The 15,814-nt window shown below is 34.6% G+C and overlaps 2 protein-coding genes across 2 annotated transcripts; both read right to left on the bottom strand.

Moving 5' to 3' along the window:
* Positions 1-603: 603 nt before the first annotated feature.
* On the bottom strand, positions 604-7,824 carry LOC143562213 (uncharacterized). The gene is made up of 14 exons (XM_077050090.1): positions 7,561-7,824; positions 5,797-5,958; positions 5,648-5,713; positions 5,417-5,560; positions 4,780-4,893; positions 4,591-4,692; positions 4,314-4,499; positions 4,123-4,212; positions 3,895-4,029; positions 3,692-3,814; positions 3,226-3,311; positions 2,533-3,145; positions 2,379-2,456; positions 604-1,673 (listed from the first exon to the last, which is right to left on the bottom strand). Exons 1-14 carry the CDS (start codon positions 7,822-7,824, stop codon positions 636-638), a joined length of 3,201 nt encoding a protein of 1,066 aa, XP_076906205.1. The 3' UTR covers positions 604-635.
* Positions 7,825-10,151: 2,327 nt separating this feature from the next.
* Positions 10,152-11,788, bottom strand: LOC143562214 (uncharacterized). Its single transcript, XM_077050091.1, has 3 exons — positions 11,234-11,788; positions 11,052-11,145; positions 10,152-10,523 (listed from the first exon to the last, which is right to left on the bottom strand). The coding sequence occupies exons 1-3, from the start codon at positions 11,733-11,735 to the stop codon at positions 10,331-10,333; spliced, it is 789 nt and encodes a 262-aa protein (XP_076906206.1). The 5' UTR covers positions 11,736-11,788; the 3' UTR covers positions 10,152-10,330.
* Positions 11,789-15,814: the final 4,026 nt, after the last annotated feature.

Raw genomic sequence — 15,814 nt, 5'->3', positions numbered from 1 at the left:
ATCCATTTTCTAAAAATAACTCTAAAAAACCAGATATAGTAGTAAATACAATTAAAATTTTACATTAAGAAAATAAAAAGTAGTTACACAAATAGCCCCTGTGGTAAGCCCATATTACAATTTGGTCTTAACTTTGAGAAATTGCAAGTTAAGACAGTTTGCATAAATGTAACACATTTAGTCTCTAAAATGAATAAACGTTAACTACTGCTGCTAAGAAGAGGGTGTGAAATGACAAATATACCCCTTAACACTAAAAAAATATAAAAATATCTTGGCCTGGCCTTTTTTAATATATAAGCCCAACTTTGTTTTCCAACCATAAAAACCCAAGTTTAAAAAAAATCAAAATTACTGCTAACCAACATCAAGTCATCATCACGTCAAAGAAAAGTCAACATTTTGAAAACCACAGACCACCTTGAATTGCAACTTTTTAAAGTTCGGAGTTTATGGGTGACAACAAAAAAGGATTGTCTAAAATAGAAATCAGTTGACCCTTAAGAATAAGTTTCTTTACAGACTCCAAGTGGTTTGACCAACTGACTAGCTTTAGACGAAACATATTCTAAATCAACTCATTAATGAGCAATCTGGATGTGTAATGATGATTAATATTAAACAAACTAACCGTTTCAAGATTTCTGGAGAACACATCTTTCATAAAGAGCCAAGAGATCTTTCTTGTTGGGATTCTTCAACTGCAGCAACTCTTCACCAAAATTGTGTTTTGTGAGTTCTTGTTTGAGTTTCAGAATGGTGAATTTAGTGTAATCTTCATTACTGGTCGGTTGACTATAGTTACTGTTATTATTATTATTATCCTCATCATCGCCTCTATAAACCGAACCACCGTCAGGTTGACTAGTCATACTCCTAGACCTCTTATTGCCTCTAACCGCTCTACCAATTTCTTGAACTGAATCGGTTCCCATTTCATTATCTTCAACCCTAAACCGTTTTCCATGTGAAGCGGTTCTTAGTTTGCCGTCTAATGCAGACTCACTAAGGCGGACAGTTGTCATTTGTTGTTGGAGCAAATCAAGCTTCCCTTGTGTGGCTTGTAATTGAACCGAAAGATCTTCTGCCCGTTTAGTGGCTTCTGCCCGAGCCGCACGTTCAGTTTCCAAAAGGCCTTCGAGGACATGTACGGTTGTAGCACGTTGCTCGTTGTTTGATTTTAATAATGTTTCTATCTCTTTCTCTCTTTCTTCAACTCTTGCTTCCAATATTGAAACTTTGGATACCGCATCCAACTCAGCAGATTGGAACCGTTCTAATTCGTTAGTTAAATCATGTTTTTGTCTTTCTAGGCTCTCAATGCGTCTCTCGAGCCTTTCGATTACAGTCTTCCTTTCGTCAGCTGCCCGCTGGATTTCGTTTTTCTCCTTTTGAGCAGCTGCGGCTTCTGCCCGAGCACTGTCAGCTAACTCGGTCGCTCGTTTGGTTTCTTTTTCAGCAGTTCTACATCTTTCTTTGACTTCCTCAAATCGGTCAAACTCGGATCGGTATTTCTGTTCTAGATGATGGCGCTCCTGCTCCAAAATTCTTGATTCTTTTTCATATGATTGGGCGGTTGCATTTGCATTTTCTAACCGTTCACCTAACTCCTTGATATTACTTTTTAAAGCGGATATTTCTATATCATAACTCTTTATCTTGGACTCAGCAGCCTGAGAATCAAGATACATAGCATTAAAATATTATAAACAAGCCACATACTTAGGCCTGTAAACAACCCGAGTGAATCGTTTTTGAACCGATCAGCCGGAAGTTTGTTTATGGCTGTTTATTTATAAAACGAACAAACATGACCAACAATTTTTTGTTCGTTTAGCTAAATAAACGAACGAACATGACCAAAATTTTTTTGTTCATTTAGCTAGATAAACGAACATTTACATGTCTCGTTCATTCATGTATGTTCGTGAATGTTCGCTCATTTAAACTTGTTTACTTTTGTTCGTTTATGTTCAAAAGTTCATTTATTTACATATGCATTAGAAAAAAGTTGGGCCTGCTACAATCTGGTCTAATTTTATTGAATTTTTTGCTTAACATATTGATGTCATACTTACTTTTTAAGTAGTGCTCACTCCGTTACGTTCGTTCATCTATGCTAAGTCATGTTCGTTCATTTTTATTTGTTTACATTAGTGAACCGTTCGTTTATTCTATTATCGAATGAGCATAAACGAACACGAACACACTCATTTTCTTAATAAACAGCCCAAACAAAAAACTCAACTCATTTAATTGTTCGTGTTTGATCATTTGTTCGGTTAAAGTTAACCGAAAGGACAAAAACATGCCATGATCGTGTTTGTTCGATTCATTTACAAATCTACACATACTTGAAATTTTCAGAACACACTCACCTTCAACTCCAAGCTCAGAGTTGTTACACGCTGCTCAGCTTGTTCAATCTTTAACGCCTTATCTTTAATTTCAGCTTCCTGCAGTTCCCAAACCAATTGATACTATCTTTTCAAAGTTCTAAAACACACCAACTAATCATTAAAAACAAGTCACCTTCTCGGTAATCGTGCCAGCAATCTCAGCGCGTAGAGCATCCTCGCGATATTGTGTTTGTTTACTTGCACGGTCTTGAACAGCAGCTGCTTTTTCAAGTGCAATCTTTGCTTCTCTAACCGCAATATCATACTTTCGTTTCCACTCAGTTGCTTCCTCTTGAGCAGATAAAGTTTGTTCCTTTGCAGCAGCTAATCTTGCCTCTGCTGCACTGCTTCTAGCTTTAAGGTTAGCTACTTCTGATGACACGTGTTCTTCCTCAGCTTTCTGTTTGGATAATGCCAACTCATACTTTCTTCTCCATTCTATAGACTCATGTTTAGAAGCCTCTAGAGCTTTTGATAGACTCGAGCATCTTTGATCTAATGAGCTGAAACTGTTTTTGAGATCGGATATTCGGGTCATGTAATTCTCTGCTAGCTTGTTTTTGTCATTAATAGCCTCTTCGTAGCGTTTTAAGTAATCGGATTTGTATTTTTCACTAGCTTCTAGTTGTTTGGAGAGTAAGCTCATTTTATCTTCAATAGACCGACATTTTAAACGTAGGGCACTTTTCTCTGAAGAAATATTATCTATCTGCTTCTTAACAAAGTCGAGAACTGGACCTTCAAGGCTAAAAAATCAAAGAGAACAAAAGAAGAGTCAAATCTAGCGAAAACAAAAAAGAATAGTTATGATGTTAAAAAGCCAAACCTTTGTCGTAAGAAAGAAGCTAGCTTCTGCCACTTCTCGGGACCATATGGAGTTGTTTCATAGCTGCTTAATAGCCGATCAAGAACCTACATGACAAAACCGATTAGTACATTTAGGGTTACTGAAATATGTAAACAAAATTTGAAAATAATTATACTTTCAAAATTCCATTAAGAAAAAACGACCCGAACATTAACATGCTATGAATTCTACATGTATGTTTGTCATATGAAAATGTTAGAACAGTAAATGTGATCAACTACCTTTAAACTTGAATAAATAATATATTATTTAGTAATAGTAAATGAAAATTAGAATAAAATGATTATTTATATAAAAAAATAAAAATAAATTAAAAACTATACACATGCAAATACGACACATGACACGTCTACACGCATTAAAAGAACACATGGATACTCAAACTGATTCTCAGCACTCCTAAAAAGCATTTAAAGACAATTACCTTAAGAATATCATCAAACTTTGCATCAGGAGCTTGACAAGCTGTTCTTAGTTCTTTCTCCATTTTCTGTATGGCATTTGAGCATTGCATGTAAGCCTTCATAAAGGCCTCTCTTTTATAATCCTGCATCAATAGTTCAATAATTAGTATCAACACAACCTATGACTGCAAAGATAGTACCATAAATTTTTCAAAAAAGCTACCTCAAATTCTTTTTTCAAAAAAGTATGAAGCCGTTTTTCACATTTTTGCCTAACAGAACCAGCCCCAACGGCAACTGAATTAAAAGCAGCCACAGCCTTCTGAACAGCTTCTTCATGAGCTTCTCGTATTGCAGCCTGCAAACATGTGATATATGAACTATTATACAATATGGTCATTGAGTAAAACTAAGATACAAATAATAATGTAAAATTCAATAAAAAACATACTTCTTCAGGAGGCTTCGTACTGTCAAAAGAAGACTTGTAAACTTCAGTAGCATACTCTAATGCCCTTTGACACTCTGTTTCTTCAACACTCTAAAAAAGAAAAAAGAAAAAAATGAGTATTATCAAAATCAACAGCAATAATCAAGCCGATGCGACTGTTATGAAAATGAACAAATGCCCAAAAATTTAACCTGCCAAGAAGAAGTAATAGTTGGAACGGCACCATTATTGAGGGCATCCAAAAAGGACTGAGTGATGCCAGCAAAGATAGGTCCAGTCATCACTGTGGCCCCCACCTGTTTAGGTCTAGTCCTCTCAAAAACAAACCTTGTTAATGCATCCAGTCCCGCCTTAAACTCTGGCCTCAATTTATCCATCTATGCCACAGTAAGATTCTAATGATCAGTTTTCTTTTTTTTTTTGAAAAACTAACGAATATTTTTTATGAACATAAAAGAGAGTACTAACCGATATTTGGTCAAGCCGTTGTAGCTCTTTTTCATTGCTTAAAGGTCTCACGAGAGTGAAGCATTCTCTGTCTGGAAAGAGAGCTCTAATGGATTCTCGAATCTACATCATCAATTGCTTAAGAATCTAAATATAAATATAAATATATATATAAACACGTTTATAATCTAAAATAAGTGAAGAAATAACCTCATTTTTGGCAGAGATATCTCTTGCTTCACCTTGTACTAGCCTCAAAGCAAGTTCTAAATAGTCACGTGGAGTTATTCTCCTGTTATCCTCCACCAAATCCAGATAAAAATCCTGCAAATTGAAACATGGTAGTTAAATAAAGCAATAAAATACAATAATAGCAGTACCTGGTTACATAACATGATTAACAAAATCAACATTCAACAACTCAATGAGCCGTTTAACATTCACACATTAGTTTACTAGAGGTAGGACTGTAAACAAACCGAACGAACACAAAAAGGGCTTGTTTGCATTCATTTGTTTAACTTTAACCAAACAAATGAACAAGCATGATGAATTTTCTTGTTCATGCTTGTTCTTTAAAAAAATAAATGGGTTCATGTTCGTTTGTGTTCGTCCATTAACACTCAGCGTTCATTTAAAATATTAGCAAACAAGCATATATGAACACGTACACTTTCTTAACAAACAAAAAAACTAACAATAAAATTTGTTTCCTTAAGGGTTAACGTCCGTTCATTTGTTTCGTTAGAGTTAACAAACCAAACCGAGCAAGCTCCATTTGTGTTTGTTCAGTTAGTGTACAGGCCTACGGACAAATCAAAAAAAAATTATAACAGCATGAATGTACCCTTAGAAGCCAAACAAAGATAGGAGAAAACTGTCCAAGCTCAGAAGCAGTGGTCTTCCCGCCAGAAGCTCTGACTCGAATATGCTTAGTCATCTCAGTTACAAGCGAGAGACGATCCAGTGCAGCCTCATCTATGCCACCCATCTGATACACAAAAAATATGATCCGATAGATTAAGTAGCACTAACAGCTATACATAGAATGAATAAAGAAGATGAATAATATTCTGACCTGGTTGTATATGAACATGCTAGATAAAAGTACAGCTAGAGAGAAAATCTGTGTGCTATAAGTTCCCTGTAAAATGCACAATCAGAAAAGAAGTTATAGAAGATCAGCAAACAATTTATAAAACTAGATAATAAAGAAGTCGAGTTAACCGTTTGATCATAAGCATCAATTCCTTCAGTGTCTATCAGTAAAAGATTGTATTCAGTTCCATCAAGAGCGGTTCTCCTTAAAGGAGTGCTCCATAGCCAAAGCCCTTTTGTGCATGGACGGTGAGTTGATGCCACCTGGAATCCACTGCTCCTTCCGAGAAGCTACAAAAAAATAAGATAAAATTACAATAAAAGCCACAAACTTTCAATCCAGACTTTAAATCAAGAAAATAGAAAACTGTAAAAACAAACTAAGAACAAATATTAAACAAGATCATCATCATCGTCATCATCGTACTTAGTATATCCCACCAATAACAAATATTAAACAAGATCTTAATGATAATAACCACCTAACGAATGCATTACAACAAGGTTGATACATTCACGCATATTAATATAACTATTCAAACCTCATACTTCGTTACTTGTAGCATGTTTTAAAAAGATCAAAATGTTACGCGTACTTCAACTGTGAAGTTCAAAGTCAGACCACTGTATTAAAACTAAACATTTGATTTTGAGGTTCAGCGTGTCAATTTTCTAGGGAAAAAAATAAGTCTTATAACTTTGAGCATTTGCTAATGACTTCAAGTTGCAAAAATTTTAATTTTGAGATGTCCTATTTTCAATGTCATCTTTTAGAAAATAACGTTAAACAAAAATGTTGTAAGTCTCCATGCTTATTGCCACAAATCCAGTTTTATACGCAATTTATCACACATGTTTAAATTTGATTCAAAAAGGGGTAGTGGCGCAGCTTGCTGCCCGCTTGCCTTCTGTTTCGATGTAATCACTACAAAGTTTTTATTTATGCTCAAAATATATAAATTTCAGCAAAACGTTAAATAAAATTTGATTCAAACTTTAAATATTGGAGGTAATTAGCACTATACATCCCCATTCTCTCCATGGTATGACACAAGTCTAACCCAATTTCTATCCAAGTAAACAACTTAATAAGCAGCGTTTCACTTAAAGCCCTAGAAACAAATTATACAATTAACACTATATAATCAATAAATTCAAGTACTTCTGACAACAGTAAACTACTAAACTACAAAACCCTAACTTTCCCCTAAAAACAGAACCAAAATTATACTATTCAATTAACCAATTTCATAAGCAATGATCTCACTTAAGACCCTAGAATCCAATATTACACAATAAACACTACACAATCAATGAATTTAAGTACTTCTAACAATAGTAAACCACAAAATCCTAATTTTCTTCAGAAAACAGAACCAAAATTAAAATACCCAAGATACCAATTTCATAAGCAATGTCCTCACTTAAAACCCTAAAATCCAAAATTATACAATAAACACTACACAATCAATGAATTTAATTACTTCTAACAACAGTAAACTGCAAAACCCTAATTTTCCAAAAACTATACTATCCAATTAACCAAGTTCATAAGCAATGATTTCACTTAAAACCCTAGAATCCAAAACGATACAAGAAGCACTACATAATCAATGAATTAAGTAAACTACAAAACCCTAAATTCTTCCAGAAAAGAGAACCAAAATTATTACACTATAAGCAACCAATTTCATAAGCAATGTTTTCACTTAAAACCCTAGAATCCAAAATTACACAATTAAAACTATATAATCAATGAATTCAAGTCCTCCTAACAGCAGTAAACTACAAAACCCTAATTTCTCAAATAAAACCCTAGAATCCAAAATCAAATGAATTCAAGTCCTTCCAACGACAAAACCCTAATTTTGGCGTAAAAAGAAAAACGAGTACCTGATTGAGAATATAACTCTTGCCTTGGCGAGCACGGCCGCAGACGGAAACAACGCCGATAGGTTCCTTAAGAAGCTGGAGAATGGAAACGGCTTCGGGATCCATCTGGAACTTACCGCTGTCGTCGCAATAGACCAGACGAATAGGTCTGGCGGGGCCGGAAGCCACGGCGGTTGATGGAGAGAATAGAGGCGGTGATGGAGATGACGTGGAGGGTGATTTTGAAGAGTCAGTGGAAGTTCCTCTACCGAAAAGTCGCCTCATTGTTGGTTTGTGTGAGGATGAAGAATCGAATCAATGGTGTTGTTTTATTTTTATTGAGGTTTTGATTTGATACTGTACGGCGGTGATCGGAATATCGGGAGGGACGAATGCTACTTTTTTCTTTATATTTCTTTTGTTTAAATTATTAATAGACAGAGTTACATAAATTATCGTTTCCCTCTCATCCAAATTTTACTCGTTGTTACTGGTTTTTAAAATTGATCTTTTTTGTTTTTTATGTTTCAAAATCCAACAGCGTTTGTTCTTTTTACCTAACCCAAGTTAAAAATCCTCGTTAAGTCAGGTCATGTGTCTTGCACATAAGGGCAAATTAGTCATTTTACCTATTAAATTAAAAAAAATGTTTTAATAAATAAAGAAAAACAATTAATATATATTTATATTCTTTATCTCTCTCCCCCTTCTTCTTCCTCTATAGCCACCACCAAGCTTTCCAGCGACCACCACCGCCGGCCCCCGCCATCTTCTCCGATCACTCTGGAATTGAAGTAGATCTGAAGGTGTGTGTGGAATTTTAACCTTTAACAAGTGAACTATATATTTGGATAATAACAAACTTTGCTTGAAGATCTAAAACCCCTGGCTTCGGTTTATTGAGTTTTAGTAGAGAAAATTAATATCAAAATAAGCATGTTTGACTAAAATATATTCTTAAAAAAAACATTATAGGCATCGCCATGGGCACACCTGCAGATCTACTTGTTAAAGGTTAAAATTCCACACACAGATCTACTTCAATTCCATAGTGGCCGGAGAAGACGGCAGCAGGCGGCGGCGGTGGTCGCCGGAAAACTTGGTGGTGGCTATGGAGGAAGAAGAAGGGGGGAGAGAGATAAAGAATATAAATATATATTAATTGTTTTTTATTGTTTTTCTTTATTTATTAAAACATTTTTTAATTTAATAGGCAAAATAACTAATTTGCCCCTCATGTGCAAGGCACATGACCTGACTTAACGAGGATTTTTAACTGGGTTATGCGAAAAGGACAAACACTGTTTGATTTTGAAACGTAAATGACAAAAAAGATCAATTTTTAAGACTATGGACAACGAGTGAAATTTGGGTGAAAATAAAGGACAATTTCTGTAATTCTGTCTTATTAATATATTGTTTTATATAATTAACAAAAAAAAGTAATTGTAACTTTATTTGGTGTCGGTTTAAAACTATTAGCTGGTGGTGGAGTGTTTCATGTAACATATGTTTGATTCATGTTTTCGTCATTTAGTTTCCATGACACTGGGTGATGATGGAAGACTAGAGCGAGTAGGTGAGTTTACTAGTTATATCCTTAAACTGAACGGGTTTTATATGAGAATGAATTATTAGAGATTAATGGTGTTGTTTTAAGGGGAGGGGGGATTATACGATGGTGAAGTGATGATCGGTTCGGGGGAAAGGTAGTGTTGGGAGGGAGGAACGGTTTTTTTTTACTTTAGATTTAAATTGATGTATAGTTTTATAAAATTTACAAAAAAGTTTGAAAGTGTCGGTGAATCGTTTGGCTAGTTGAAGTACTCTTGATGGCCCCCTTATTCTTAATGAACTTGTGGTTTGGCTTATTAAGAAAGCGAAGAAACAAGGTATGATATTTAAAGTGGATATCGAGAAGGTGTATGATACTCTTGGCCAGAAGGAGGATGTAAAAATAAATTGGGTGGCTTAGAACATTCACATCATAACCGTTATATTTTATGAAGGGTGTTTTTATTATGTAAGAGTGGTTAAGGGTATTGTGAGATGAGAAAAGAGAAATTACACTGATTTTTCTATAAAAACTATTGCTCGCATCCTATAATTTTTTTTAATACTTTTTGAAATTGGTTGTGAGAGGAGAAGAGAAAAGAAAATGATTAAGTATAAAAACTATTATTTAATTGAAAATGAAAAAGAAATGTATTGATTTTTAGTGTAATTTTAGATATGGAGATAGAAGAAAGGATGTGAATGCTTTGAGGCTCGTTTACAGGGTATGGGATTTGTGGTTGATATTATCAATTAATCGATCCATAACCATAAGGTTTGCAATTGATGTAAGATTATGCAGTTTAAGATTTGGTAGACTAAAGAAATTTCGAAGTTTCGCAAAGCTTCTCTACGAAACTACAATATGTGAAAGTCATATTGGAATGCCTACAAAACTTCATGCGTAAGCCTAACCAGAATTAGTTTTGCTTTGCGAAACTTAGCTATTAAATGCTATTTAGCTATTATTCTTTCTACATCTAACAAACTATAAAACACGAGTTTGTCTATGAATTTTACTCTGCTAATAAATAATTGCAAGAAGTAACCTGACAAATTACTTTCTTTTATAAATTCTATGTATACATCCTACTACATCTAAAAGCCATATATATAGATATGAATTATGACAATGATCTTAGTCTAAGAACATGTTCCACTTCAATTCGCGAATTCCTTGTAAAGTCAAAGCCGTTGACCAAGTGAATTCCCATCTCAATTAGGTGACCGTTGACCTTCACTTTTCTCTGTTCATAATCATAAGCAGACCAACTAACACCAACGGGAGCAGTAAGTTGCACGCCACGGCTCCCGCTGAGCTTGGCTCTCCGCTTGGGCTCAATGACGTGTAGCCCGGTTGGTCGGTTGAACCACCACCGCCAAATGGTGCACTGGGTGAGGTAGGATACGGGTTGATTGGTGTACTCATTCTGCAATTACAAACATAAATCCATGATTAGAATTAGCGGTGCTAAATGGGCCATGATTAGGTCTAACCCAATATGAACCCTGAAATTTGACACAATACCAAAAAATATATCAGGCATAAGAACCTGTACATGATATGAATGTTCATGGGTTAATACGAAAATAACATGTTTAACCCATTTTTTTTATTATCGCATACTAATACTCTAAAAGTGCAAGTTTATAGAAAAATATATAAGTGTATATAAAATAATTAAATTTTCCCAATTAATAAAATATTTGTTGATTTCTCTTTTGAGTTTTGATTTTTGGAAAATATTCAACCAACTTAATTTAAGACATAAAACACGTTTTAAAAAATGTGAAATAAATAATAAATAAGCTAAACAAGTTAATCTTTCTGGTTGACGTAAACACAACCCGTTTAACGATCCAAAACTGATCCGAGCATTTTATATTAAACTCAAACCGGTGAATTATCTCTAGCATAATTAAAAGATATGATTTGATACGATAATAACTTTGCTTACGTGGGGGTGGTTGGTGCTGATGGCGTGGGCGGTGATGGTGGAGTCATGCCGCCGCCGGACGACTTGCCGGCTGGATACTGACAGCCTCCTGAACCTAAAGCAAGTTTGATGCAATCATTAGAATCAAAGGTTACCTAAGTACCTACTGATACAATGTACCATGGTTAACAAACAGTACTTACTTGGATCTGTGTTGGTAAGTTGTGCAACTCCTCCAAATGAGCAACTAGTTGGAGCAGGGTTCTTCTGATAATATGCATTAAAAGCATATGAAGCATGGTCCCGAACCGTGTTCGGGTTGTAACAGCTCGCACCCGGTTGAATAGCCGAGCAATCGGCTCCTCCATATCCACACCCGTAATCAAGAGCCACTTGTAGAGAAGTTTCGGAAGCCGATGAGCTTGCAACACACCATGATCCACCCGACGATGGGCCAGAAGGCCCGGTTGGATTTGGGCCTGTTTGGCCCGTTGGGCCTGACGGGCCCGTTGGGAATGGAGTCATTGGAGTCGGGTTGTTTGGTTGGAACCCGGATGGTGGTGGTAGGGTTGTGGGGTCTCCTCCGATGGGGGTGGTGGTCGTTGGTGGGAACGTGCTCGGCGTTCCGGTTGGAGTTGTGGGTTGAACAATGGGAATGTCATCCAGTTGGGTTGTGAATATTTGGTCTTGTTGAAGGTGAAGCATTTTTTTAGGTAAGGTTGCTTGTATAGAAGGTTTATTAGCAAAGCTTGATTCTGAAAAAAGAATCAACAAAATCATTAATATTCTTTGCTTTAGGATATAATATGTAGTTGAGCAAATGTTTATTCACAAGTTAAAGTGACAGACATATCCTTAGATAGTTATAGTAGCACCGATAGCTAGATGTTACTATCGATAAAGGTCAAAAATGTAACTTTGTTTAAACTTTTAAAGTTTTATTGAAACGTCGAAGAAAACATGTTAAATGGGAAACGAAACTTTATCAACTTCTTGTATCTATAGAGCGTTACAAACGGTAGAAGTATCAAAGAACAAATAAACGAGTGTTCATTCACTGGTTAAAATGACAAAAAGTACCCTCGAAAGACTATATATAATGACATCGATAGGTCATGTGGTTGATAAAGGTTAAGAATGCAAAACACCGAAAAACATTTTAAACAGGGGATGAAACTTAATCAACTTCTTATATCTATAAAATGTTAAAAGGGTTGCACATACAAATAGTACAACTAAAAGTATAAAAAGAACAAATAAACGTTACCTGGATTGAGAAGAAGACAGAATGCAATAAACAACGAATGTTGAACAACTCGAGGACCCATATCGTCCCGGAAATGTCTCTATTTTTGGGACCAGAAGGCGGGGAGGAAAAATAGTGTGTATATGAGGTGGTTTTTTGGTTTTTGTTTATGGGTTTCAAGGAAGATAAGCAAATATGTAGATATAGAGAGGCATCTTTGATAGCTTGAATGTGTGTTTATATGTATAATGGAGGAAGAATCAAAGGTTTCTTCTTGGTGAAAGAGGGTATGGAATATGAGAAAACTTGAGATATGAGGCATTGGGTTGTTGGGAACTACAAGCAAGAAAGAGGTGCTCAAATAGGGAGTTTTGATGCTCCATTTTTGGATCTATTTTATTCATGACCTTAATTTGTTTTTCTTTGTTTGTATGTGTTTGTACGCGGTTAACAAGGGTGAATATAAAAACCAAAAAGTACCCGTTTTATATCGATCGAGGTTTATGTAACAACTTGGAAATGTTAAAAAAATCGATTAATATGAGTTTGATTGTGTAAAATAACACATGTATAAGAAAATAAATAGATTAGTATTTTGAAAAACACTTATATAAACTAAATATAGTATACTTATGTAATTGTAATGAATAAATATTCGAAACGAGTTGCGGATTCTCGTAATTCATTCATCTTTTGGATGGATTTTTGGGAATTTGCTTTGTCTCCCTTTTTACTGTTTCATGGGACTAAAGATTTGATTCTCGGGGAGTGAACTCAACTTCAAAGAAAAGGGTGATTTGGCATCTAACAATTCTATAAAAAAGAAAGGATTCATTGGGTGACAAAAGTAAACGTGGTGACTGTGTACTTTCTTCAGGTGAATAATAAATTCATTTAAAGACATTATATTTCAATATATACAAATAATTTTTAATATTTTAGCTTGTTGAACAAAAACTAACATAGTAAGATTAATTTGTAATTCTATCATTTTCAATTCAAATTCATGCATGAAGGTTCAAATTTATGAAGAACAAGTTAAAGTTACTAGAAATGTTTACAACATTACATGTGAATGCTCAGAATTTGAAAGAAAAGTTAAGTTTTAGTAGGTGTTTTGTAACACCACTGACTGACTGTGACGCTATTCGTTTTGTGCTACACAAGACTTTCTACGGGTCATGAATCATGTTACTCTTACGATATAAAGACTTAACTATGGGGTTATAATGAGAACTGATTTGCCTGTGACCCTAAAACACATCTTGAGTAATAAGGCAACGCTCTAATTAACCAACTTCTCTATTGTCCAATATGAACAAATTAAGTTTTAAGAGGTAATACGTGAACATGTATTGTGGGTGCACTTCCTGCTTGAGTGATGACAGCGGTGTTAGGGCCGTGACTAGGCAGCCAATTCCTCATATGAGATGAACTGGACAAGTTGAACTTGTTAACAAATAAGCCGTATCTAGGATGATGTGTCTAACAGGTTTGGTAAATGGTTGTGGTTAATCCATCTCTTTAAGAGACGTATGGACAAAGTGAATAAAACCAAACAATAATTTTTGCCACTTGTGTGTTTCAATGTGTACTAAAAGTAAAGAATCTTGGTCTGCTTTTAGCTTTATAGGAAACCCAATGAAGGCTCATTGTGTTTTGTATTGTTTTTCATGTTGCTTTCTTTGCTCTATTTTATTTTTTATATAATACAAAAACTTGTTGCTTTTTATTCAATATTCATTTTAAGTAGTTTTCCGGTATCTTGGTGGTATGATGAAATATGATTACATCAGATCAATTATCTCATTAACCAAGAAAGAGAGTGTTTATATAAAAAAAAATTGTTAACTTGAAATATGTCCAAGTTACCCACCATCATTATGTGACGCCGCCACTGCACCTCCACTAACCCATTCGTTATCAACGAATTAAATCTCCGTTCCTTAACAAACGAACACGAACAAGAAATTTCGTTCGGTAAAGTGTTTATGAATCGTACGTTTGTACGAAAAAAGCTTAACGGACGAATATGAACAATGTATTGTCCGGTTAGGTTTGGTTCGTTTCGTTTACAACCCTAAGTTCGGGTGTTTTGTTGTGTCTATAATATGAGACCTCTATGAAGTGTTTTTTGCACCCATTTTGATGTAACACTCCTGATATACATATCTAAGTTAAATCTCTGAATCATGCCTCATAGCATTCTCATTCTATCCTTTATCTCTAAATCAAAAATTACACTAAACTCGTTACATTTTCTCTCTTCATTTTAATTAAATAATATTTTTTATACCTTTATCATGACCTTTTCTCTTTCCTTCACTCACAACCACTTTCAAAATATTTTAGAAAGTTATAGGGGATGAACAGTAACTTTTTAAATATAAAGAAAAATCACTACGTTTTCTAAAATATATAAACTTTTAACTCACAACACCCTGGATCACTCTCTAAATTATAAAAACGCCCATCACACAAGATATAGGATTGAATGAGAATGCTAAGTTTCTGCATATTTAACATCAATTGAATAAAAGAGACCAGGAGGAAAAAGAATTGTTGGTCTCAAAACTAATTATTAAATTGCTGTGAGCTTATCATTAACATTGTATTGGTGATTAGTTTTTGATGGTCTCGCAATTATTATTATTGTTATCGTTTCGTAATTTGTGAGAGGTGACTACCACCCCTTAAGATTATTAAGACGTAAATTTTAATCACTATCTAGAATTAATGAAATGATTGGACAAGTTGATTAGTACATTTGGATTAGTGAAACACTTGATGAATCAGTGATCTCTTCCGTTTAAAACAGGCGTTAGTGGAGAACTCTCGATTAGTCATGTATTTATATTATTATTGGTAATAATGAAAGTTTTTTATAATTTTAAAAAGATTAATACAAATTATTTTTAAAAAAATAATAAAGAAAATCGGTTCAAACCATCACATTTTCAAAATCAGACTTTGAAACGGGTAAATCAGCCGATCTGATCACCTGCTCAACCAAGCTGGTTTGTTGTTTCTCGAAACCATATCGTTTGAATAAACCAAATCAAATCAAACCACAATAAATATTACTAAGTGTGTTTGGCATGAAGTAGTGAAATGGACGAAGAAATGAGATGAACAAGGGAATTAAATAGATTATTGTCATTCCATTGCCCTGTTTGGTTGGTTAACCTGCAATAATGAAATAAATCATTATTTTGTGTTGTCTGGTAGGTAAGAAAATAGTCAAAATACAATGGAATAAACTATGAATGACAAGATACACAACCTCAAAATAAAGAAAAATTACCAAAAAGAAAGTCGCCGTGGTGGTGGTTGTCAAGGGGTGGTGGTCAAGTGGTTGTGCTAAGAAAGCAGGGTGATTGAATAAAGAAAAAGAAAATGAGTGTTAATGGACGCTTTTGATGTGTTTAGAGATAATAAGATTTTTTTATGTAATAGATGATTTAATTTTATTGGCTAACTAAAACTGTCTTTTTTTTTCATTATCTCACAATGCTTGTTCCGTCTGACATCGCTGCAT

This window comes from Bidens hawaiensis, unplaced genomic scaffold (genome assembly GCF_021521415.1).
Source record: "Bidens hawaiensis isolate Kalapana, Puna unplaced genomic scaffold, B.hawaiensis_p1.1 tig00020919_1, whole genome shotgun sequence".
NCBI lineage: Eukaryota > Viridiplantae > Streptophyta > Magnoliopsida > Asterales > Asteraceae > Bidens > Bidens hawaiensis.
This window is presented reverse-complemented; position numbering and strand designations above follow the sequence as displayed.